Source organism: Acartia tonsa, chromosome 1 (assembly GCF_053477335.1).
Source record: "Acartia tonsa isolate MP-2025a chromosome 1, ASM5347733v1, whole genome shotgun sequence".
Taxonomy (NCBI): domain Eukaryota; kingdom Metazoa; phylum Arthropoda; class Copepoda; order Calanoida; family Acartiidae; genus Acartia; species Acartia tonsa.
The window spans coordinates 47,781,000-47,806,259 of NC_137260.1; the positions used below are offsets into that span (position 1 = coordinate 47,781,000).

Sequence of the window (25,260 nt, forward strand, 5' to 3'; positions counted from 1 at the left end):
GATTCCTGTAGTAGTTAGGTACGATTTAGAAAGCATAGCAACTCTATAATCATTACCAGAATGTCCGTACGTCCATTTGAAACATGTTGATTTTTTTTACTTTTTTAACAGCAAATTTTTATGTGATCTAATAATCCGATTGATCTGATTTTTGGTATAATAATTCCTGGGACAACAAAGTACAATATTATAAGCGAAGCAACTCTATAATCAAGTCCTAAAAATGTAAGTATGTCCATAAACATTATTCTGTATCAAGCAGTTTTTCAACAATTTTACTTACAATTTTGCTTCGACATTTATACATTTATATTCTGATTATTCAGTTCTGACACTATAAAAGTGTTAGTGTCCGTTTGTCCTACCGTTTCAGTGCTTAGCTTTTATGGATGTTGTCATACTTGTTTAATTAAATCAGAATAATATACAAATAAAAAATGTCTGAAAGGACACTTCCTTTTCTGTTGGTAAACTTGGGCGGGGAGATGTTGTATGTTCTGGATCAAAGGTTGAAAACTCAGGTAATGATTTAACTTATGTATTGACGTCCAAGGTGATTGTCCAACTCAAACCCTATGAAACCCGTTAAAAAAATGCCATTTCCCTCCACCAAAAACAAACAAACTTATATTACCCTCCCTATGGAGAATTTTTATCAAAAAAAGCTTAGACTTTTGAACTACCAGGATATGATAAAGTTTAAAGTTTGATTTTAAAAAAAAGAAAACTGAAAACTAATAGCAGATAATTTCTTTTATCAAGTAGGTCAACCACTCTGCACAAAAAGCCTCACAGACAGACACACGGAAACCTCTTTTTTTATTCAAATATGTGACATGATTATAGGAGATTATAAAATAATTAAAATTTAGGGTATAAACAGTGAGAAGACAGAGAAGGTGATGAATGATATAATGTCCACCATGTTCAACAAAAGGTTTATAGAAGAAATTTTCACAAAGCATCAACCAATCCACTCCAGGTAAAAATATTGTCTTAATTTTTAAGTGCTTATGCGAAGCTGCTCTATAATTCCAAATATAAAGCTGTTTAGAGTGTCTATAAAAATGACGTCATTCTATCCTACCATTGGTCAATTAAAATGTATACTGGCCTGCCATCGGTAATTTAGTCTGTGTATTGGCCTATCATTGGTGATTTGTATTGTATGACGTCATTTTTAATATTCTCGGCTTGTTTCAAAGATGAACAACAATATTTGTTGTAAAGATAAATTCGTCGGTAATGCAAGAGCACAATAGTGTACTATTGTACAACTGTGATCTAAATTTAAACGGCTTTATCCACTTTGTTCGTCAGTCTGTATATAATATGCTAAAATTAGATTTAACTTCAGTGAGGAAAATGTAATTTTCTCGGCTGCTGTGTGAAATTGGCATCAAAATTAAGTCCTGTCCACTATTTTTGTATTTTAGGAAAGTAATGAGAACCATGTTTGAGAAGTTAGCCCATGCTTCCATCATGAGACTCAGCAATGAAAGCATGAACAAATTATATGATCTTATGATCATGGCTGTAAAGCATCAGGTATCATCTATCTATCGATCTATCTATCTATCAATCTATCTATCTATCTATCTATTTATCTGTCTGTCTATCTATTATCTGTCTGTCTGTCTGTTTGTTTGCCTGCCTGCCCGTCTGTCTGTCTGTCTTTTTTTCTGTCTTTCTTTCTTTCTGTTTGTCTGTCTGCCTGTCTGTTTGTCTGTCTCTATATTTATCTATCTGTTTGTCTATCTATCTGTCTGTCTGTCTGTCTGTCTGTAGCTCTGAATCATTTGGACACCATCTCTCCTCTATCTATCTGTCAATCTATAAATCTATCTATATATTCAGATAATGATGTGTAGATACCCTTGCCATATTATTTCTGTAACTCTGAACCATTTGGACACCATCTCCCAGTTCCCACTTTCTCCCCAGGTAAAAAGGAAAAAACAGGTGCTTTCCCTTAAAGTACCTAAAGATCACTGAAACAACACCCATCTTATTTTTTAATAATAAATATAAATAAAAAGAATTTGGGTTACTTTTTTCTTATGCCTAGTCCCTACGGCAGGCCCTAACCCTGTGCCTATACCTGCGGTGCGCTAATCCTGCGGGGCTACCCTATACCCAATATAATCTAAAGTAGCTAATGAACAAACAAACAAAAAACTATCTCCCCCCCCACTCCCTTATTTTAGTTCTTTTGCAAAAAAAAATTGGGAGGGTTCAGATAAAATAACAATCATTTATTTGTAGTTTACCTTCAGTCAAAAGGACATCTTTCAGGTTAGAGAAAGTTTGGAGTCAGCATTCAACTACATTGTGAAAAACTACGGCAAAATGACTTTCTTTGAGCTACAAGCTATTAGGTATGAATTTATATTGAGTTGAGATCTTAAGGGAGAAGCCAGTTGCTGATAAATAAGCGTTTACCCCAAGGATGATAAACAAAATTACTTTTTCTGTAGATATGAATTATTGGTTAAATGAGAAGGACAGTATCAGTTTCAATTAACCAAACACGATTTAAAACTGATACCTTAAAGTTTTAAGACAACGAATGAGAGTTTATAAAACTTTGGTTACTATAAGAATTTCCTACCTGTTTATAAAACAATTGTTTTTACATTTGATAATTTTTATTTAAGGTATGAAATGCTCGGTTTCTTTCAAGACTTCCATGTTAGAGTGTCTGTGTTTCTGAATGAACAAGTCCAGAGAAATAATGGCAGGTATTAACAATTACATAATACAAAAGAATTTATGTAATAATTAGTATATATTATATTGATATTTTTTTCAAATTTCATTAATAATATATTTCTTGTCTGAATTATATAAAATAACTGATTTTTTATTCTTATTATGGTTTGTAGATATATATTGCACCTCCGTAATATCTTTTCTAGTACTGCCCCACTGCCTAGTACGGCCCCACGGGAATAACAATGCTGGTTTTAATTTTTCATTTTAATAAACGCGGAAAACTGTCTATAAAACGATGCGATAAATTTTTATCATTGCGTATAATTTTTAGGTTTATCCTTCATCCCTGTACTAGTGTTTATCCAGGAATGGAAGCTCCAGGCGAAATAAGGTATATAGATATTAATGGATGTATATTCCAGTTAACTACCTCCCAAAAATAGCAAGAACCTTTAATTTCATCAAACTTTGCTTTCTGAGTAAAGCTGTTAAAAGCTTCTGTGTGTAATTTTTCATTAAAATGTCCTAATGCGTTATAGTCAGTTTTATTAGATTTAAAAGTAATTTTGCCAATTGTTCTCTTGCATTGACCTGAAAATGTTATGTTTCCAAAAACTTTTATTTACCTGCTATCAGCTGATTTTCAAAGACCCATTACAAAATGAGGACATGCCCTCTCTATTCTTTTACTTTAATGGTATATCTAGCATTTAATATATACATAGAATTTTTAAAAATTTATTTTTGTTTAATAATCACTTTAAATATTTATGACATGATTCTAAAACTTATTTAATTAAAACTTGAAAAGAATTAATAAATCTATAAGTGGAATTTTTAAATATTTTAATTTGCCATTTCTTATTTTTTAGGTTTATGGACAATTGTGAAGTTGTCAAAGAAACTAAGAAGTTCTTTGCTGGTGAAAAGTAAGAATTTAATAACTTAAAAAATAATTTTAAATTATGATGTTTTTGCAACTTAAGCTTTTATTCCAAACCTTCCAACTCAATACTTTTATCACATTTTTTAGTTGCGAAGGTACACTAACAAATACGTTGACCATCTATCCGTCCTAAGGAAAACTGAGAATTACTCGGCTGCTATTAAAATAGAAAGAAAATAATTTTTGGTGAAGATTTTGATGACAAATTCACATCAATTATGTGAATAACTCTAGACGTCGGTCTGTGAATTGCTGTAATAGATTATTTTTTTTTGGAAAAAGGAAATATGTGCTCTTTGCATCTGTTATCAAAACTAGATTGCTAAAAATGAAAATGCATATGACCACTTAGCATCTACTATACAACTCATTGTGTTCACCTGTCTGTCTGATATGCTGTGTTATAGATGGATATTCTATATTCTTTTGGCTGAAATATTTTTGTTTTCAAATATCAAATACATGTTTCTAATTTGGTTTTAATTTTATCCAGGTTTATAAGTATGGATGGAGAGCTAGGACTGAAGATGGGTAGTGTGAGAACAATCATCCTAGGGAATAATATGTATGCTGGAAAAGCTAATCCTTTAGATACGGAGGTAAACATAATAAATTAGTTTTCCAATATGGCTTTGACAGGGGCGTCCAAGCTTTTTATTTTGGGGGGGGTAAAATTTTTTTAAGGGGTGGGTAATTCGGTTTTGAGGGGGGGGGTAAAATGGCGCCGCAAATTTTTTTTACCCCCCCCAAATTTTTTACCCCGGGGGTAAAATTTGCTTGGGGGGGGAATTACCCCCCCTGAAATCTGTTGGCAAGGGTAAAATTTGTTTACCCCCCCCAAAATTTACCCCCGGGGTAAAATTTTGGGGGGGGGTAATTTAAATTTTATTAAAAATTTAGTATTAAAAATGCGCGCGAAGCGCGCAAACATTTCTTTTGTTACAGAAATGTGTGGGGGGGGTAAATACCCCCTCCTAAATGGTTGGGGGTGCTTACGGCACCCCCAAGGTAGGGGTAAATTTTAAATAGGAGGGGTAAAATGAAAAAATAATTTGGGGGGGTAATCGCCCCATTACCCTCCCCTTGGACGTCTATGGGCTTTGAAACCAGTTCTCAGGAATTACAGACAATTTTCCACGAATATTAAAATCATGAAATTGAAACCAGTTTTTTAGCCCGAGCCTTCGGACCCATCGGGATTGATTCAAATCTTATAATTTTTCATTTTACTGTCTGCGGAAAGCTGTCTATAATACGATGCGAAAAATAACTATTCCTTATTGGATTCTTTGTTTTAATTCTTCTTTTCCCATTAATTGAACGAATGTACAAAGATTTATAATAACAACTAACCGAGAGGAAGCTACTTTTGGGGGTCAAATTTAATCTATATTAAGGTGTGCAAAGTATAAATTTTTAAACATTTCAACCAATAATATTGATCGAAAACATTAAAGTTAACAAATACTACAGGTTTTAACATCAGCCAGTAAAGATCTTTCTCAGCCAACCGAGTCTCTGAGCAATGTTCTGGCAGCCTCCAGTTTTGATGCTGGTACACCTCCTGGTGGTCACAGGTAACCTTCATAATGTTCTGGCAGCCTCCAGCTTTGATGCTGTTACACCTTCTGGTGGTCACAGGTAACCTTCATAATGTTCTGGCAGCCTCCAGCTTTGATGCTGAAACACCTCTTGGCGGTCACAGGTAAACCTAATAATTTACAAATTAACCGGCCTAAATTATAAAAAGCTATTAATAAATGATAACCCGCGACCGTGGCTCAACATGTACCATATCGGTCGAATCTCAGTTTAACAACGTGTCCTAACTAAAAATGGTTCCTACTGCTGCTATCTTAGGTGCGTGACATAAACATGGCCATAAACATGCGCAACTTATTACCATGCACAGTTATGACTTCTAAGAAAAATGGTTGGTTATGTAGGGCGAATTGACGCTCTAGAGTCTACACCGCAATTAAGACGCGGAAGAATGTTTCAAGGTACGTGGTAAAATCAAGAACCCACAAGAGTTCAAACATTTATAAATGATATTTTTTAGAAAACAAGAAATTCATTATTAAAAAAAAAAAATAGAAAACCCTGCAATTGATGAAAGATAAGATTTAAGGAGTATTTTTATAATTTTTTTTGGTAGGTTTTCCACTCATCCGAAGGATGGAAGTATGGACGAAGAGACTTCTTTGGCCGCGGAGGAGCTAAATCTACTTGCCAAGCTTATAGGGGCTAATCAAACAAATATGAAGGTAGATTCATTTTCTGGAATTTTTAAAAGTTGATTACAATTTTTAGAAGTATTCTACCACTTGTGTATTTTAATTTAAAAACAAAAATGACAACTTCCATTAAAGCGAAGCTCTAAAATCAGAAGGAAGAACAAACGATCAATAACTTGTAAATTGTTCATATTTTTGTTGCAAAATGGGTAAATACAGGATAATGTTTTAAATAGACGTACGGACTTTCTGTTAACGATTATTTTGTTGCTACTCTTTCTAAATCGTAATAGGAATCATCATGCAAAACTTAAATCGATAGGAAAAATCTAACATGTCTAAATGAATGAAAAGAACTTTACGGACTGACAGACCTACCCTAATAATAGAAAAACCTCGCTTTTAAAAACTTGATCTTATTTTAGGAGTTTAAACTTCAGTTAGTTGATGATAAAGAAGATAAAGATTCTGTAGAAAATGTAAGTAACCTTTTTATCTAATCATCTGTTCGTTAGTCCGTAATTATATGGGAGAAATGTTATTTTCTCGGCTGATAATTAAGATTAACTACCAATCTTATTTGTCTAGTCGATATTTTTTTTCCAGTGGTGGCTTCGAAACCGATTAATATCCGCTAGATTGATTCTCAGTTATGTATAGCCTTCGGTCCCTTGGGACTTACAATTCTGGATTTAATCTTATAATTTTTCATTTTAATATCCGCGGAAAGCTGTCTATAAGTATACGATGCGATAAATAATTATTCTTCTGTAAGTTGTATAGTACCAAAGATTGATTGATTTTATTAGCAATGATTTAAACATGATCAAATATTTGATTTTTAGATATGTTTATTGTTTAAAGCTCTGCTACTTATTGATGTTGATAACTTTTATGGTTTCGAAACGATGAATAACCTCTGAGTTGAAACCGGTTCTCAGCCATACTGAAAATCATATATAGCCTTCGGTCCCTCGGGGCTTACAAAACATGTTTTAATCTTATAATTTTTCATTTATATATGAAGCTGTCTATTATACGATGTGAAAAGTAACCATTCTTCTTTAAGTTGTATAATACCTCAGATGGATTGATTTTATTAGCACTGATTGAAACATTATGATTGAAAATTTGAATTTTAGGAAAGCTTAGAGGGAAGAGAAGTAGAAAATGAAACAATTGACTTGAAATACTCAAATAGATCTGGTAAATTATAGATTAAACAAGGATGGCAATATCTATAAAAGCGAAGCTCTAGAATTAGAGGGAAGGGCAAACGAACAATAACTCATGTAGAGTGTAAGAACTGAATATACAGAACATTAATTTTTAAGTCTAAACAAAATTACACATAAATTTGTTGCAAAAGTGAGTAAATATAGGATAAAGAAATCGAAGGACAATATTAACATGTCTAAATTAAATGATAGAGATAACTGTTTAGGACGGACGGACCGACCCTAATTATAGAAAAGCTTCGCTTTTAAGCAGTTAAGAAGGATATTCTTGTAGTGGTAAAGGTACTCTATAAATGTTTGTTTCGGTCTGTCTGTCAGTCTTGGACAATATAATATTGAACTTTAAATAGGGAGTTAATTCTACACTTAGAGAGGGGGTGCAAATGTCCACAATTCCTCTGCAATCGCCTGCCACAGTCCTTGTTTAATATTTATTGAATATACAATACTATAAACGATTTTGTAGGTGCCATTGAGAAAATCATGGAGGAAATGACTGTAGAGGTAAGCTTTTTGATAAAGTTGGAGACAGAAAAACGAATTGGGTAAGTCCAAAAATAAGAAAATGTTAAATATTTTAACTTTCAGAACTTTTTTTTTGACAATTATTTACCAAAGCTATTTAGGTCTATAAGGACGAAGCCAAATCTGTCCCACTGTGAGAAAGACGATTTCTTTATGACGTCATATAAAGGGAAAAGAAAAAGGGAAGGGGGGAAGAAAATCTCTTCAAAAGAGATTGGAGAAAAGGGAATCGTCTTTCTCATCAGTGGGACAGATTGGGCTTCGTCTCTATAACACTTACTTTGTCTGTCCTTCTGTCAGTCAATAACGCTGCTATATGGATATATAATTTACAAGGGTGCTATTTAAGATAAACAGCTGATTTTTAAAATAAAATGTCTTACCAGTGAGCTTCTACAAATTCTGTCGGTTCAAAAATTGTGGTGTTGTAAAATTGGATTTAATCCTAGAAAAAGGTACCTATTCTACTGAACCTATACTACTGATATTTGATGACATAGGCTTCTGATATTTAGTGTAAAGATTTACATTACATAATATACTCAATTTGTTTGCCCTTCAATAAATTTATTAGATTATAATTGAAAAACTTATTATGGATATTGTCTTCCTTGTTAAAGTATTCAGTAAAAAATAACCTATCAATAAATTTAAGTTTACTTATTTTTCAGGATGAAGGAAAAACTCCTACAGTTGAAGACGACCTTTTAGACCTCATGGATTCTACTCAAAATTAAATCTCCACCAATTTAATGTTAAAATTTATGTCTCCAATTAAAAAACTATCAAATATTTATACATATCACTTTATTCAAGACACATACAGCATTTGTAACAAAGCACAAAAAATCATATATGTAGATAGACAGACGGACAACATTGAGTTAGAAACCAGATGTTAAGCGGTAATAAAAAAAAGAGAGAGAAAAGAATAAGAAAATAATAGAAAATAACGAAACCAATACATATCAAATATTGGATAAGTGTATCATGATCGACAGACTGACAGCTACCAAGTATACTCAATAGCAGTCGAGAAAATCACCCATAGCGTAAGGGACAAACAAAGTAAATTACAGAGTAAAAAGTCAAAATATAATATAAAATTATTTTTTGATTTGATATTGTCATTTATGTTTTTTTGTGTATAATTCTATTTACCGTGATATATGAAACAGTATTAGAAAATAATAAAATTGAAAATTGAAATAACACAAAATTTTATTTTCTATGTCCAGTTCTAGGTTAAGTATGTTGTAGTAAGATATATCTATTTTGAGTTAGGAACATTTTAGTAAAGAATGGTTTACAAAACATATCTATAGTATGCCTCCCTTTTACAAGGACCTTTTTAGTCTGCTAGCAAATTGTTTTCTGATACTTGGTTGTGTTAATATTCCCAATACTATTGGTTGATATTAAAAGACACAATTGAGAGTCGGCACAAGGTCCTTGGGATGGGGGACATATACATTTTTAACCCATTCCCCCTCTAGTGTTTTACTCTGATGTTTATCATACAATGTTTTATGTGATTTTGGCCATTGTAATAATATAAATGTAAAAAAAACATCATCATAGAATATTTATTGCAATAAATGTTGTGGAAAATTAACCTTGGAATTACTTACAAAGAACAAGAAAGACAAAATCTATAAAAGCGAAGCTTATCAAATCATCACTTGATAAGACAAAATCGACAAAATCGACAGGATGCATCATGTGACTATACTTGGGTTATGAAAAGCCTCGTTTATAACATTTACCTTATTGTCCTTGAAATCACCATTTTATACAATAAAAAAAAAGATTTGTAAAAGTACGTCGTAAAAAAACAATAAAGGATTATGATATTAAACTACTTCTGTCCATTATTGTTGAAGAATTTTACAAGGCTTGAAATTGTAGGGCAAATTTAAAAATGACCAATGCAATGGTCAAAGATATTCATCATCGACGTACAGACCTACCCTAATTTCAGAAAAGTAAAAGTTGAATTAGCAGCAGCCAAGGGCCGGGCGTGCACAAATTTCTACCCACCCCGTATGTAGATCGATATATGCAATGGCCCAGTAACATGTTTTTGAAAAATGTCACAACTTTTTACGATGTTAACGTTTGTGACATGTCACAATGTCACACGCCTAAACTTGTGACCGGTCACACACTTTATATAGTGAGTTTGTCATCAAAAATGTGACATGTCACAAGATTTTTGAGTGAAATGTCACAAAGTATTTTGTGACTTGTCACAAAGAATGTGTGTGACTTGTCACATAGAATGTATGAATGTCTCATAATATGTGACTTGTCACAAAGAATGTTTGTGACTTGTCACATTGAATGTATGAATGTCTCCGAATATGTGACTTGTCACAAAGTATTGTGTGACTTGTCACAAAGAATGTTTGTGACTTGTCACATTGAATGTATGAATGTCTCCGAATATGTGACTTGTCACAAAGTATTGTGTGACTTGTCACTAAGTATGTGTGTGACTTGTCACAATTTTTTATTAACATGAATTATAAGTGACACGTCACAAGTGACATGTCACAATGGTACTACAGAAATAAAAAGTTAATAAAAAAATAGATTTATTTATAAATATTAACTTCTTAATAATCACACCATTTGACAAAACTTAATAATCACAGCATTTGATAATAGTTATTTCTCGCATCATATTATAAACAGCTTTCCGCGCATATAGAATATACAATTATAAGATTAAAACCAGTTTTTTTAGCCCCGAGGTACTGAAGGCACGGGCTAAAAAAACTGTTTTAATCTCATGATTGTACATTTTTATATTCGTAGAAAGCTGGATATAATTCGATGCTAGACATAGTTTTTTGGTATGGATGAGAACCGGTTCCTATCCACCGGATTCGAATGAATACGAGAATAGTTATTTCTCGTATCGTATTATATACGGCTTTCCGCGGATATAGAATGTACAATTATAAGATTAAAACTAGTTTTTTTAGCCCCGGAGTGCCGGAGGCACCAGCTAAAAAAACTGGTTTTTATCTTATGATTGTACATTTTCATATTCGTAGAAAGCTGGATATAATACGGTGCTAGACATAGTTTTTTCGTATGGATGAGAACCGGTTCCTATCCACCGGATTCGAATGAATACGAGAAAACATATTTAAAGTTTAATACTATAGAAAGAAGTTTTCCCGTCTAATGCTTGCCGATTAAACAAACTATTTTGATACTTATTTTAAGTGAATTTATGTTAAGTTAATTAAGGATTAAAGACCCCCCCCCCCCCCCTCAATACTTTTGTTGTTTTAATTTGTGGTTGGTTTGTCGCCAAGCATTATAGTGAAAACCACTGCAATTTATTTATGTTAATAAGTTCAACTCTTGCAAAACAAAAAGTTCTAATGCTAAAAATTACTCTGCCAAAAAAAGGAATGCAGGATATATGTTAATTAGTCAGTTACAATAAGGCTTCGAAATCAACGGCATACTTTCTTCTACAGTATCCCTGAAAAAGAAAACTTTATTATTAAGATTACTCTTAACATTCAAGTATTATTATGACCATAATACACGAATTTATGTTTATTCTTATGATTATTCAACATGATATTAGTTAATTTTAAAGCAAAATTACTCTATAATTTGAATGCCAGTATGTCGTAAACCTTGTACATATTTTTTTAAAACATCTTAGCTGCTATTAAAGATACAGATATAGAATTACCTGTTCTTTTGCATTGAAAAAAGTCCTTGGTGATTCAGTTTTCTTTGAAATTATGTGGAATATTGGATCTTATTCTTTTATACAGGTTTCAAATCCCTATTATTTTTTTATGAATTCATAAAATAAACATTCTTAGGTTATTTCCTTTGTTCGACATGCTAGGTATTAATTCAACATTACATATTGTCATGTATCTAACATAGCAAACATAGGAAACTTTTTTTAGTTAAGTTAGAATAAGTCAAGACTCAAACAAGGGGGGGGGGGGGTGAAGACTTCAATAGGATGTGTCTTCTATCATAGGTTTTTTTTATATTTGCCTTTCTATATTTTAATTGCTTTTGAGACTTAAAAAACAATAATTTGGTATGAATTCTTTCCTTAGCATACAAAGCAGCCTGTGCGCTGATATATGACTGTTACCATCCAGCTTCAGATGCTGGAAGTTTGCCCCCAGCAGTTACGACATCCTTAATGAAAATATATTATTAACTTTACTATTAAAACGAAACTACTGTATAAAAGGTCTGTTCGTCTCGTAGAAGTATTATGAAGAAGAAATCCACTTGTAGATTATCTAAATTATCTATTATCAATTTTATCTAATTGTATAAACATCAGTATTAAAAAGAAATTTATTTTCAAGAAAAGAGCAAACAGTTTCAGAAGGACGGAAGTACGGACAGACCTGCCCTAATACTAGAAAAGCTTTGTTTTTTAAAAATTATTGATTATCAAGGATCCTAAATTAGATCTATATAGGCTATACTCCATTCTCAATTGTGTGACACACAGACAGACATCCTGGAACTTTTACACTAGGACTTTTTTCTGGGGTGTAATGATTGTTCATGTGGGAATGTGAATCTTACCTTAAGGAGCGTAAGGACAGACAAGACAATGGTGAAACTAAGCACCAAATCTGTTAAACTAAAATCAACAGAGAAATAAGGTTTACATAATATCTGGCATCTTAAGTTAAAAGTCAACAAAAACAATAAATGTATAGGTATACATCTCCTAATAAATAAAATTAAAGAACATTTCGACACTATTAGTGTATCTACATTTTATAGCCAACGAATATCAGAAACTAAAAAGCGTTCGTAAAACTTTGGTAGTTAGTGCAATGTACAGTCAAATGTCCCCTCCCTCCCTGATTACGACTATTTTCAGGAGACTAGGTAAAACATGCTTTTTAAAGTTTCTAGGATGTTTTTCTAAATTATTTTTATAGGAACGTCTACCTATTAGTTATTAGAGATACATTTAATACATGTATAATTTAGGTTTTAAATAGGTTGTCAAATCAATTAAGCATAAAACCTTATTCCTTGAGCTAGCACTAAAGTCCACAGCAGTTAATTTCGATTTCACTTTTACTCTTGTTGCCCACCTTAACATAAAACAAGAATTTGACTTTGGTATGTGCGTATCTTTAGGTTTTAAGTTACTCTATCGTACTGCGAATAAAACAACTGTTAGTTCAATAGCAAAAAATTTTCAGGGATTTTAGGGGATAAGACTTTGGAAAAAAATAATTTACGACTTTTGTTAGTGGGTGGACTGTCTACTATTAACAGGGATAAGACAATGGAGATAAATTGTTATACATCCCCAATAATCATGAACAAAATATAATTATTTGTTAAAAACTTCAAAATACTACCTACTAGTTTTAAACCAACCAATAAAATTCAATATTAGTACCAACCCAAAGTATTTGATCCAACGAACATGATTATAAAACTTTGGGTACAAATAGTATGTATCCCTCTCCTCTGTGAGGTATTTGATTAAAGAGTACATATAAACAATGTTACTTTTTTATACCTAAGCAAGTTGAAGTCATATTTTTTATAGATTTATAATTTTATACTATGAAGATTTTTATATTATTACTTTATTTATTTAAAAAGAGAAAGATACCTAAAGTCTCATCCTTAATCATAAGATCGATTTATAAATTTCAAAAACATAATTTTTTTCTTTTAAATGACCACGGAGTTACTTTAATCTTTTTATTCAAAATGTCATGATAAGTGATTTATTGACAAAATTTTAAGAAAAATAACTTGCCTATTTATTTATACAAATGATTGTTTATTCGCATTTTCAACGCTTCAACTCTGGAGTGACTACTGCTGTCAACAAACTGAAAAGGCTTTTGTAAAACTGCCATACAACCCAGATTTATATATAAGCTTCAAACTCTGATATAACTCCTGCATTCTTGATTCTGAAATTTACAGATCAATTAATTAATTATAGGTTGAATTATTAAAAAGTTAATAATTATTCTTTTATAAAGTTTTAAATTTAGAAAAATATTTACTTTAAAAGAAAAGCAGCTTGTTTTGCTTTACTTTAACGAAAAAAAAACAATATTTATAAAATTAATTATGTAAAAGATGTAAAAAATAACTAAAAAATACCACAAACTTATAACTTTTATTGTTAAATTAACGTAATTTAAAATTTAACACAAATTAATTTTGCAATTTCATTTAAATTTGAATCCAGGTGCGCAAGAGAATGCCGCGGAACATGTTACAACAGAGTTCCCGCATTTTCAATTATTTAAATCACCACATTTAAATAAAACTTTATTGTTAACCACTACATTCGACGCAAAGTTTATTTTTTTCTGATTATATGAATTCTAATACAAAGCTTTGATTCATAAAAAAAAAGCTTTGATGATAAAAATTAAATAAATATTTAGAAATCACTCAATTTTATTATCAATTCAGGGTTACCGCATAATATGTTTTTATATTTGAAATATTTGGTATGGATAACTTTTTTTGTGAAATGTCACAAAAATTCTAAAATTATAAAACTAGTGACATGACACACATAACTTTTTATGAGGGAATCATTTTTTGTGAAATGTCACAAATAATATTTTTGGAGGAAATTATTTTTTTGTGAATTGCTATGGATAATTTTTTTTGTGAAATGTCACAAAAATTCTAAATTTATAAAACTAATGACATGTCACAAATATTTTTTTTGGAGGGAATCATTTTTTGTGAAATGTCACAAAAAATTCTAAAATTGTAAAACTAGTGACATGTCACAAATAATATTTTTGGAGCAAATAATTGTTTTGTGAAATGTCACAAAAATTATAAAATTGTAAAAACTAGTGACATGTCACAAATAATATTTTTGGAGGGAATCATTTTTTTGTGAATTGGTATGGATATTTTTTTTGTGAAATGTCACAAAAATTCTAAAATTATAAAACTAGTGACATATCAAAAATAATTTTTTTTGAGGGAATCATTTTTTTGTGAAATGTCACAAAAAAAACTTAAAATTGAAAAAACTAGTGACATGTCACAAATAATATTTTTGGAGCAAATCATTTTTTGTGTGAAATGTCACAAAAAAATTCTAAAATTGGAAAAGCTAGTGACATGTCACAAATAATATTTTTGGAGGGAATCATTTTTTGTGAAATGTCACAAAAAAATCATAAAATTGTAAAAATTAGTGACATGTCACAAATAATATTGTCACAATTATTGTGACATGTGACCAACATTTTACTGGGGGTAACTTTACCCCCCCCCCCCTTCATTATTTGCTCGTTGGTTTAAAGTGATTGAGAATCTAATTCATAACTTAACAGTGGTTTAGAAGGGGTTAATATAAGCAGCATCGAAAGGCATTTTTTTAGTTTAGCCTCTTAATTTGATTTTTATGAAAAAAATATAAAATTTTTTTTTTGACTATTTCTCTTTAATTTTTTTTGACAGTAAAATAACGGGAAAAATTTAAGATAATTACTTTTAAACAAAAAATCAAGAAAACTTATGTACTAGACGCTATTGGAAAACAAACCTTGGAGATTACTCTACAAAACTACGTAAGAAACTCAAAGAAATATATGATAAAGCAGTAGAGAATGACAAAAAATATAAAGAGGAAATGAGGAAGAAAGGAGGACGTACAGCTGATTTCACTGAGGGAAGCTTTATTCTTGCATTAAACAAAACTCCAGCAGTGAATGAAAAGCTCAAGCTACGACCCAAATACTACGGACCATTTATTGTCCGAACTAACTTGGAAAGTGTTGTAATTGCAGAATCTGTACTCAATGGCAAAACAACCTACATTCACAAACAATTCATAAGGTTAATACCTCAGAAGAGTCTAACAAAGTATAGAGACATGCCTCTATATGCTAAGAGAATATTTGGAGGCGGGATAGATTGGCAACACTGGGAAGATCTTCACAAAGAAGACACTCTAAAAGAGGTTTTAAGGTTGAGAAACACCGAGAAAATAGAATATGGTGTCGAAAATCCTACGGTCATAGATGAATTCAGACCTATTTTGGAAGCACCAGAGGAACCGGTAGAAGATAACGAACAAACAAATCAACCTGTAGAAAGTTCTAGTGAAGAAGATCAAACTAACGAACAGACCATACAAGATCAAGATCAAGAGAATGATAGACCAACCGAACGTAGAGTTAGATTTGAAACCCCAGAAACTCAAGAACGTCCCAAACGCCAAATTAAAGCACCATCAAAGTTAAACTTGTAAATAATTAACATTAATGTGTATATATTTGTTTATATAACTCAAATTATTACATATAATATTGTAACCAGTATAAATTAATATGTTTATATATGTTTTTCTAATATTGATTTAATAAATTTGAGCCTCATATATAAATATGTCGCAGAGTGATTAACATCCTCAAAAAGTAACAATATAATAATGTTGTTCTTTATTTCATTATAAACTTACACACTAATATATAGCGAACAAAATTTATTACAAAGCTCATATCATAAATCTTATCTTTATTTTCAGAAGCAATATAAAATGATAGTTGTAATATTTATATTACAGCTTGTTACCAATACAAAGCCATGGACACAAGTAACAGATCAAACACCTGATGAAAACCACTTCATGAAAACTAGCAATCCAACTGTCATCTGTGAAACACAAAATGTTACTTCAACGAAAGTAGAAATTGTGAAAGAACTCAATGACCTAGAGGAAGAAATAAACAAAACTATTGAAAAAATAACAACTTTCTCAGACTCAACAACAAAAACTTTTATAGCAAAGAAGAAATTCTCAACATTAGGAGGAATACGCTTGAGAATGGGAACAACTCCACAGGGTTATAAAGCAGCAGTACTTGATTGTGAGTCAGATGATTCTGTACTAATGGAAGTAACCAATGATAACTTTAACGCAGTCAAAACTATGATTAGTACACTGGCACCAAATTTGCCTAAAAACGTTTGGCTACCGGTTACCCCATTCAAACAACCAAGGTATGAAGATAAAACCAAAATCCCAACTGAAATATGTAATGAAGCAAAAACAATAAATCTGGATAATTTATTGCTACCTGGAAAATGTGCATATCTAAACATAGATACGCTAACCTTCACCACAGATGATTGCACTACAAATAAACAATACTTGTGCAAATCAAAGATTCAACCTAGTGACATTGCCAAACTTATACTACAATCTGAAAACTTCAAGTCACTAAAGGTACAATACAAAACAAGAAGTGAAAACTTAAACAGACTAATTAAAACCTTACCCAATTCACATGAAATCCCAACAATACAAAAGAACTTCATCAAATTAGAAAACATTGAAATATTAGACGGCATAAACAAAATGAAAAACTTTCAAGATGCAGTGACCACTCTTTCAGAATTCATCAAGAACAAGATAAAGAGCATAGAGTTATACACAGAATTCCTTGAAAGAAAAGATATGAACCTTATATACTATACTACATTCCAAAAAGTTGTTACAACAACCACAACAACAACAACGACAACTTCTACCTCACCCAGCTCTACAACAACCACCACAACAACAACCACGACAACAACTCCTGAAACAACCACAACAATTTCACCAAAAACGAAGAACGTCGATGAAGAACCATATTATCAAATTGATAAAGCTGCAAAAGATAACCAAACTCTTATTTTGACATACCGAACCCTAACAAAGTGCTCAAAACACAAAGTACATGAAATACTACCAATTTATAACAGTAGAAATAATCTACACAAAAATGTAACATTCTTCCGAAACTTGTGTTATGTAGTAGAGGAAACCTGCCAAAACAAGCCATGCCATATTAACCAATATCAATTCAACCCATGTTGTTCGAACATATTCAACAAAACTACACACAACTGCAACCCTGAAAATAAATTTCCTAACTTCTATTCAACTAATACAACCAATATTATTTTTTCAGGTACTATGACCTGGATAAATAGTACATGTGGAACTAATGTGCTAACTCATACAGGGAAATTGGATCTGACAGAAAACAAGTGCAAGATAAGTTCTGACCTTCCATTCCTAACGCACCCATTAACAGCAAACTTCTCAAAATTTCAGGGGGTGGATCCTAGCAAAACTGATACTGAAAAATTTTCATCCTCCCCACCCTCAGAAACATTGACTATTCACAAAATATTACCCTACGCGTCAACACTTGCAAGTGTATTTAGCGGCATTATGCTTATAATAAGTATATTCATTTGCCTTAAATACAGAAGCAAACAAAATACATTACACACATCAAATGAACTTACAAGAAAAGATTCAGGAACGACAAACTCTTGGTGGTGTTGTTGTTGTAACAAACATCAAGCAAATCAACAACCACAAGGAAACCAAACACCTCAAGAGATACAACTACAATTAAGAAAACCATGCCTAAAAAAGAACAAAAGAATTGAAGAAGAAATATCATTTCATTCTTCAGATGATAGCGAATAAAAATTAATTCTGATTCAAACATAAAAGCTCATTGTTTACAACAGTCAAAACTTAATAAAACTCAATATTGACACTTTTATTTTATTTTCAGATCTAAAAAATATAAAACCTCAATCATTGGTTACACCAAACATCTTTTAAGGTAAATTTTAATTATAAAGTAGAATAATTTCTCTCATAGATTTATTTTAAATTATAACTTAGGCTAGCCGCAAGGCCAAGTCTAGATTAATTTTTATCTCTATTATACTATATTTTACTTTAAATTATAACTTAGGCTAGCCGCAAGGCCAAGTCTAGATTAATTTTTATCTCTATTATACTATATTTTACTTTTAATTATACCTTAGGCTAGCCGCAAGGCCAAGTCTAGATTAATCTTAACCTTTATTGTACCTTATATATCAAGTTCACTAACTCCATAGGTCGGCTTCACAGCCATGCCTAGAAAAACAATACACTTTACTAACCACACAATAATATAATTCACGTATGCATTTTCATAAACATATTAAAAGTTAAACTATATTTTTTTATTTTAGATGGAAGAATCAGAAATGGACGAGATTCCCCCGGAGGTAATCCATCTAACAAACAACACTGAGAAGATTACAAATAAATTTTCAGTATCCTTTGACGAAAACTTTTCATTCAATACTCTCCATCCAAACTTTTCAACTGATGAAAATGGCAATCTGTTTTATAATGAGGATACCCTAGTAATCAACAAGAGTGAATTGAAAAGAATCTATCAGACTAATAAAGACAAAGAGATTAAAACATTCCCTCAAACCTTAAAGCTATGTAAAGCATGCCATTGTTATTACTACAATAACAACTCGCATAGAGATGAAAAACATAGGATTAACTCAAAATACCTAAGTGATCTGTCTCACACGAAAAAGAAACTAACTACAGACGTAAAATTAGAAGTGTTACACCCCATAACCAACCATACCGAATATGCATATTATCAAGAAAATAAGCTGATAATACATTCAGAAGGAAAAGAACCAAGACAAGTTCGAATGAAACTCAAAAATTGTACTAGTAAAACAATTGGGATCAACAAAGCTATTGCAGACAATTCAAGAAATGGATACATCCACTGGGCAGGAGGACTACAACAGGCAAACCTACAAATCTACGAGTTCAATGAAGAAATTGCACCAGAAACAACCTCTACTCAAACAATTCTAATAAATCTCCCTGGAGAAATAGAAGCATCAAAAGATTTAACTATTAAAATCAAAACGATGTCGAATGAATTTCATGATCTAGATATTGTTGTGTTCAACAACTATTTAGAAAATGATACTGAAATTCAATTAGAAAAAAGACTCAACAGCCAATGGAAATATGAGAAGGATAAAGAAAACTTCAAAGAAGACCTGAATACTAAAGAGTCTTATCGCCCCATTAACAATCTCTTTGAATCACTGAGTATATATACAACTCTTCAAAACAGATACAAAGACATGTCTAACAAACCACTGCATTTGATTCTATCAAACTTACCTACAGATATTCGTAGGATTGTTCAAATTCTCTCAGAAGATGTTACAAGAGAAAATTACAGAGAAAGATTTACCCATTTCATTAAAATTGAATTAGTTCACTACTTAAGTGAGTTAGGTACCATTAAAACTGTAATTGTTACTATCTCAATTGTAGGCTTAAAAACAAACCTAACTTTGGATTTAAGTTTACAAAGCTTAAATCAGTTGAACATAAAGATGAATGAGATTATCCTGATAAAAACTAATAATGAAATATATGAAGGCAGAGTGACATTATCAGAAATCCACCAAACTACAGTAGAAGTTAATGCTATCCTAAACTTATCACCCAAAACATCTGTCCAAATAACTTCACCTATTCGTATTACCCCCTTCACTCACATGATGTCCGCAATTGAAGCCACTAAGGACCTGAGCGTTGGACTTGCTACAAAAAATTATATGTTTCCTAATGTAATTAGGACTAAACCCTGCAACGTGCAAGTCAAAGTTGAAGATACCACTCTAGATGAATGTCAAGTAGAAGCAGTTAACAAAATTGCTAACTTAGCCCCAGGAGATGTCTTTACCCTTCAAGGACCCCCTGGAACAGGAAAAAGCAGAACCATCGTGGAAGTGATAAATCAAGCTTGCAAACGTGGTGAAAGCACACTCCTAGTGTGTCAAACCAACCTCTCCGTTAGCGACATGTTCGCCAGGTTAAAGAAATCACTGAAAGATGTAAAAATAACTAAGATACTAAGCACCTCTGCCAAGGTAGAAAAAGTGTGTGAACGATTTTGTTCAGAAAACCTTAGAGATGGAGATATGAGACATGCCCTGCCAAAATCAGAAGATGTATACAACAGCCAAATTGTGATCTGCACCACTACAAACTCCCACAGAATAAATAATCTAAAAGGATTCAATGACCAAACTTCTGAAGGATTTAACAAAACTTTTCAGAATATATTGATCGATGAAGCCGCCTATGCTTCTGAACCAAATCTTATGATCCCAATAGTTAGGAACATCACTGGTGGAGAATCTAACTTTAAGCTAATTCTTGTGGGCGACCCATTACAACTGAACCAAAACCCACGTAGTGCTATATTCAGAGACATAAAACAAACAGATATCATGACAAGAGTCAATGTGTTCCTTAAGAAATATAGTACAAATCATCACACACTTACTAATAACTATCGAAACTCTGTCGTTATTTGTGACTTACTTAACAAATTATTTTACAATGATAAGCTAATCTGCAAAAATCAAGAGAGAGGCACCATAACCCTAGTTCATGCAGAAACTTCAAAAAGTGCTATGAACAGCCAGAGTAAGGTTAGCACACCTGAAGCCAGTGCAACTATGAGATTTGTCAAACTAAGAGGAAAGGAAAATTTCAAGATACTGAGCTATTACTCAGCACAACGAGTGAAAATTATGGAACAAGCAAAGAAACAATCATGCAGAAATATCAATGTAACGACTGTGGAAGCAGTGCAAGGGTTAGAAGGAGAAAATATCATTATAAACACCACAATACCTGCATTGAACAACCCGTGGCAATGCAGTGAGAAGCGTTTGAATGTAATAATAAGTAGATCCCAGAAGAACCTCATAGTTGTTGGGAATATCATGGATCTATGCAGCCACTCCCTCTACAAGAAAATTGTCGAAGTTTCAAATGAAATATATGCTCCTGATTCAATCAAGAAAATGTTAGTGTACAACAATTTTGACAAGAAATATAAAGCTAAGAAAAAAAGAAAGGTAATATAAAAGTGATTTTATAACCCCTTATGAATTATAAGAAAGTAGAAAATTTTGCTATATTTCTGAATTTTTTATGTAAAATTTTAACAATTCTTTTGATAAGAAAATCTATAATTTTATTTCTGTACATTAAAATATTTTTTTTGTTATTTAGTTTTAAATTATTAAGATACAGTCTCTTTAGAAACATAACAAATTTCTGTCGTATCCGTTACTAATTTTACAAAACAACATTATAATATAGTTATGTTTTCTCTGCTCACGTAATTAATAAATTAATTCAAATTTTATTTTATTTTTCAGACCCAATAAAACCGCGTCATTAAACTACTGCTATACTAAGCAGAAAAGCTATTTTAAATTTTGGTTTCAACAAAGTTTGTCTTTTACATAGCTAACTTACAAATAGTGTTCATGTGTCTGATTGCATAAAATATGTAATATACATATAGTTTTTGATCATACAATTTAACTTCTTTCAACATAAACTAAAATTTTGTTGGCCTTAATTAAAACTTAAAACCATATATATATGAAGAAAAACTCGATTAAGCAGAAAAACTCAAAATGCTTCTTTTTATTATTAATTGTGACAGAGTTACCTAATAATTTTAATTATATGTCTGTATTTCTATTTGAATGTTGGTAATTCTACAAATGAAGTAAGTAAAATAAACAGGATTTTATGATTTTCACGTATTGTTGATAACCACTGAATACCTGCTCTATAATTCGTCTCGTTCGTTCGTCCGTTTTAGCTTATGTTTAACCTGACATCCCTTAATATTTAGATTACATGATTTCACTTCACAAATCTATTCACTAAAATATATTCTCCTTTCTCAAACAAAAATCATACCAAGTTTAATTTATGTCATATATTTTTCTTATTTTACCCTTGATAAAGAAAGTATGTCTGAAGCTAAACTATCAAATTTGGTAAATTTATGACTATATCAGTTATTCGTATTTCAGCTTTAGGTGAGCACTGAAGGAGGAAGTGGCCTAAAACATCTTTAACTTATGTTTACTAATTTAGATATCATACAGTTTGGAGAACTTACAGTAATATATAACTTTATCTTTTATCTAGAGTTAGTATTGGTAAACTGATGTTGAAGCCAGATTTTATTCTAATAAAATTTTATTTACTCTAGGTATTAGAAGACGACATAATATAATTTTAGGAGGACATTTGTAGAACATAAATTTATGCTTCAATCTTATATTATTTGTTTACTAATTTTGTTATTATAAAGGAGTAAACTGAGATACCTAGACCCGGCCCCACAAAATAGTACTGAAACAAATTTCCATTCATTGCCAAGAGCCTTCATGGTAATAAATTTAACATTAAACATCACTTCCTCCCCTCAAGAGTAATTAATTGGAATTATAGTAAGATTTATATTAACAACTTTTAATAGCTAATGGTTTTTATACTTTCAAAATTTTTATCTATTTATAAACTTTCTGAGAAAAATGAAAGTAGTGTTTACTTTTTATTCTTATTTTTCTTAACTGAGACAATCTTTTTAAAAAAATTTTAACTCGATTTCTATGTTTACTATGTAGGTGCATAGTATGTCTTAAAATTTACTATTCATTATCCATACCAACTCGCTTTTCATGGAATGAATAATCCTTGGTGGAGAATAAAAGAAAAGGTCCGACTAATTTTTCTCTTTACTTTTTACTTTTACTTTCCCCCTCCCTAAAATTTTTCTTTTAAGAAAAACCTTAACATCGACAAATATGTATTAGTATTATTGTAGCTACTATATAATTTACTTTGATCCCAAGAAAAATTAAGTGTTATTGTTTTGAGATAAAGAAAAGTATTGGATTTTCTTTCTAATTTAAGTAACTTATTTTAAAGCAATGACATGTAATTTCTATTTTTGTCTTGAAGGAAAATGGGTTGTTTTGTATTTTTGATTACCGCGCAGAGTGTTGCATCCCTTGACCGTTAGGGATATGGCGCTATATGTCTTTGAAAGTAACATTTCAGATTCATAGTTATTATAGGTAAAAACACAGGTATGAGCCGAAAGAAAATCTTTTTTAAATCTGGGTGACTGTTACATCACCAAATATAAATCTCTCTATAAAACAGAAGCTCAAGCCTATGTGTTATACCTATCCATAATATCAGAGAATTTAATATAAAAATAGACACCTGATAATTTAATTATAATTCTATGCCTATATTTCAGCAAGATAATACACTCAAACCTACCACACCATCACACACAAATACGGCCATACCATGTTGAAAGCACCAGTTCTCGTCTGATATGATCAACAAAACTGCAAATACAGAACAACCAAACTTGTATATAAAAAATGCTTTTATAAATAATATTTTTGTTTTGAATAAGAAAAAGAAGTAATATGTATATATGTTAAATGTTAATATTGAATTTATGCATAATGTTTGTAATTGTAAATATTGCTGGAAACAAGGAATACCACACTACTATTCACTGAAACCAATGGTTTTAAGCGGGGAGTCAAGAAACAACAGTGAACCAGTGAAGGTGTCCCCCCTTTCCTTGTACTTATAATAAAAATTTAATTTAACTTGTAATCAGTAGGAATACATAGGTTACAGAGTACTTAACTTTTTAAAAAAAAAAATAATAAAATAATAAATTTTCAGATCTAGATCCTTTAATTTTTATCTTTTAACATTCTTTACTTTTCTTATGGTCCTATAATGGTTGCAAGAATTGAGTATTTTAAAAGTCTTCGTAAAAAGTAGTTAAGGAAATTAAAAGAATCAAAAGATACAAAAACTAGACATCACAATATTTTTCATTTTTAGTAAATAATCAAAATCAATAGAAGTAGAAGAAAAAGATTTTTCACATTCACAATAATATGGGCTTTCTTTTGAAATTGAAATAATGCGATAATATCAAAATCTTGCAAAAGAGATAGTTTTTTAGCATGTCTTTATTGCACTAAATTTTATATTGAATGAGGGGTTAAAGGAAAATGCTCTTTTTTATTACAAAATGGTGATTCTGACTTTTTCTAGTGGTTCAGTCGTATTAAAAATTAATATTATAATGTCATCTTTTTATATAAAAGTAATTTTATATAATTATACGACGTAAATTAGTTATTTTTCTGTTATCTAAATTGCGAAAAAAAATGTTTTAGCTAAAATAATCGAGTTCCTATTGGCTAGCCAATAGAATTTGAGGATTGGAGGGGGAGGGGGGTAAAAGGAGAATGGGATAAATAATTTTCATCATGGTTTCCAAAATTACTTTTTATTGTTTTTAAAAATATGATAAGTACTCTAACTATATTATTTTTATTTAATTTAACTCCCGCCTTTCACTATAAATTTTTAAATAAAAATGAAAATAAAATATTTTTTTTTTAATTCAAAAGTTGGCCGCTATGATTTGATCAGTTTTTCTGTTGTTCGCTGAATTTTTTTCTCTAAACAATAAACAGAGTTGTCAAATTATCTGAGTTTAAGATTAAATTACATTTTAATTTTTACACGTAAAAAATAATTTTAAAAAAAAATTTTTCAATAACGACATTGATTAATAGCATTGTTTTATTTTATTTTATAATTAATTGGTAAATCTGGCAACTATGGTGTCAGCTGATATTATGCCTATGATAATATCATAATTGTCTGCTACAGGCTACAGGCTAAAGCTATGAATGACGTTTCTGAAAACAATATATTATTATTCACATTATTTTGTTAATTATTACAAGGAGCGTTGCGGAAGCGTTTAATTTTGGTGCGGCTCCGGCTCCAACCTAACATCAA

The 25,260-nt window shown here is 31.0% G+C and overlaps 2 protein-coding genes and 2 long non-coding RNA genes across 5 annotated transcripts; 2 read left to right on the top strand and 2 right to left on the bottom strand.

Moving 5' to 3' along the window:
• The first annotated feature begins 416 nt into the window (after positions 1-416).
• On the top strand, positions 417-9,276 carry OSCP1 (Organic solute carrier partner 1). The gene is made up of 15 exons (XM_080149641.1): positions 417-521; positions 873-982; positions 1,437-1,548; positions 1,858-1,944; positions 2,296-2,378; positions 2,658-2,741; positions 3,047-3,106; positions 3,588-3,644; positions 4,155-4,260; positions 5,135-5,238; positions 5,820-5,928; positions 6,324-6,377; positions 7,041-7,104; positions 7,603-7,640; positions 8,333-9,276. The coding sequence occupies exons 1-15, from the start codon at positions 438-440 to the stop codon at positions 8,396-8,398; spliced, it is 1,218 nt and encodes a 405-aa protein (XP_080005767.1). The 5' UTR covers positions 417-437; the 3' UTR covers positions 8,399-9,276.
• Positions 9,277-10,245: 969 nt separating this feature from the next.
• LOC145322310 (uncharacterized) lies at positions 10,246-11,480 on the bottom strand. 2 transcript variants are annotated; one of them, XR_013880625.1, is made up of 3 exons: positions 11,383-11,480; positions 10,741-11,163; positions 10,246-10,578 (listed from the first exon to the last, which is right to left on the bottom strand). It is a non-coding gene; the product is annotated as an uncharacterized LOC145322310 (long non-coding RNA). The 2 variants fall into 2 exon arrangements; XR_013880624.1 differs by having other exon boundaries at positions 10,246-11,163.
• Positions 11,481-11,761: 281 nt separating this feature from the next.
• Positions 11,762-14,077, bottom strand: LOC145322316 (uncharacterized). Its single transcript, XR_013880627.1, has 4 exons — positions 13,462-14,077; positions 12,709-12,778; positions 12,255-12,312; positions 11,762-11,852 (listed from the first exon to the last, which is right to left on the bottom strand). It is a non-coding gene; the product is annotated as an uncharacterized LOC145322316 (long non-coding RNA).
• Positions 14,078-18,722: 4,645 nt separating this feature from the next.
• Positions 18,723-24,319, top strand: LOC145322321 (putative helicase mov-10-B.1). Its single transcript, XM_080164281.1, has 2 exons — positions 18,723-22,796; positions 23,675-24,319. The coding sequence occupies exon 1, from the start codon at positions 18,723-18,725 to the stop codon at positions 21,462-21,464; it is 2,742 nt and encodes a 913-aa protein (XP_080020407.1). The 3' UTR covers positions 21,465-22,796; positions 23,675-24,319.
• Positions 24,320-25,260: the final 941 nt, after the last annotated feature.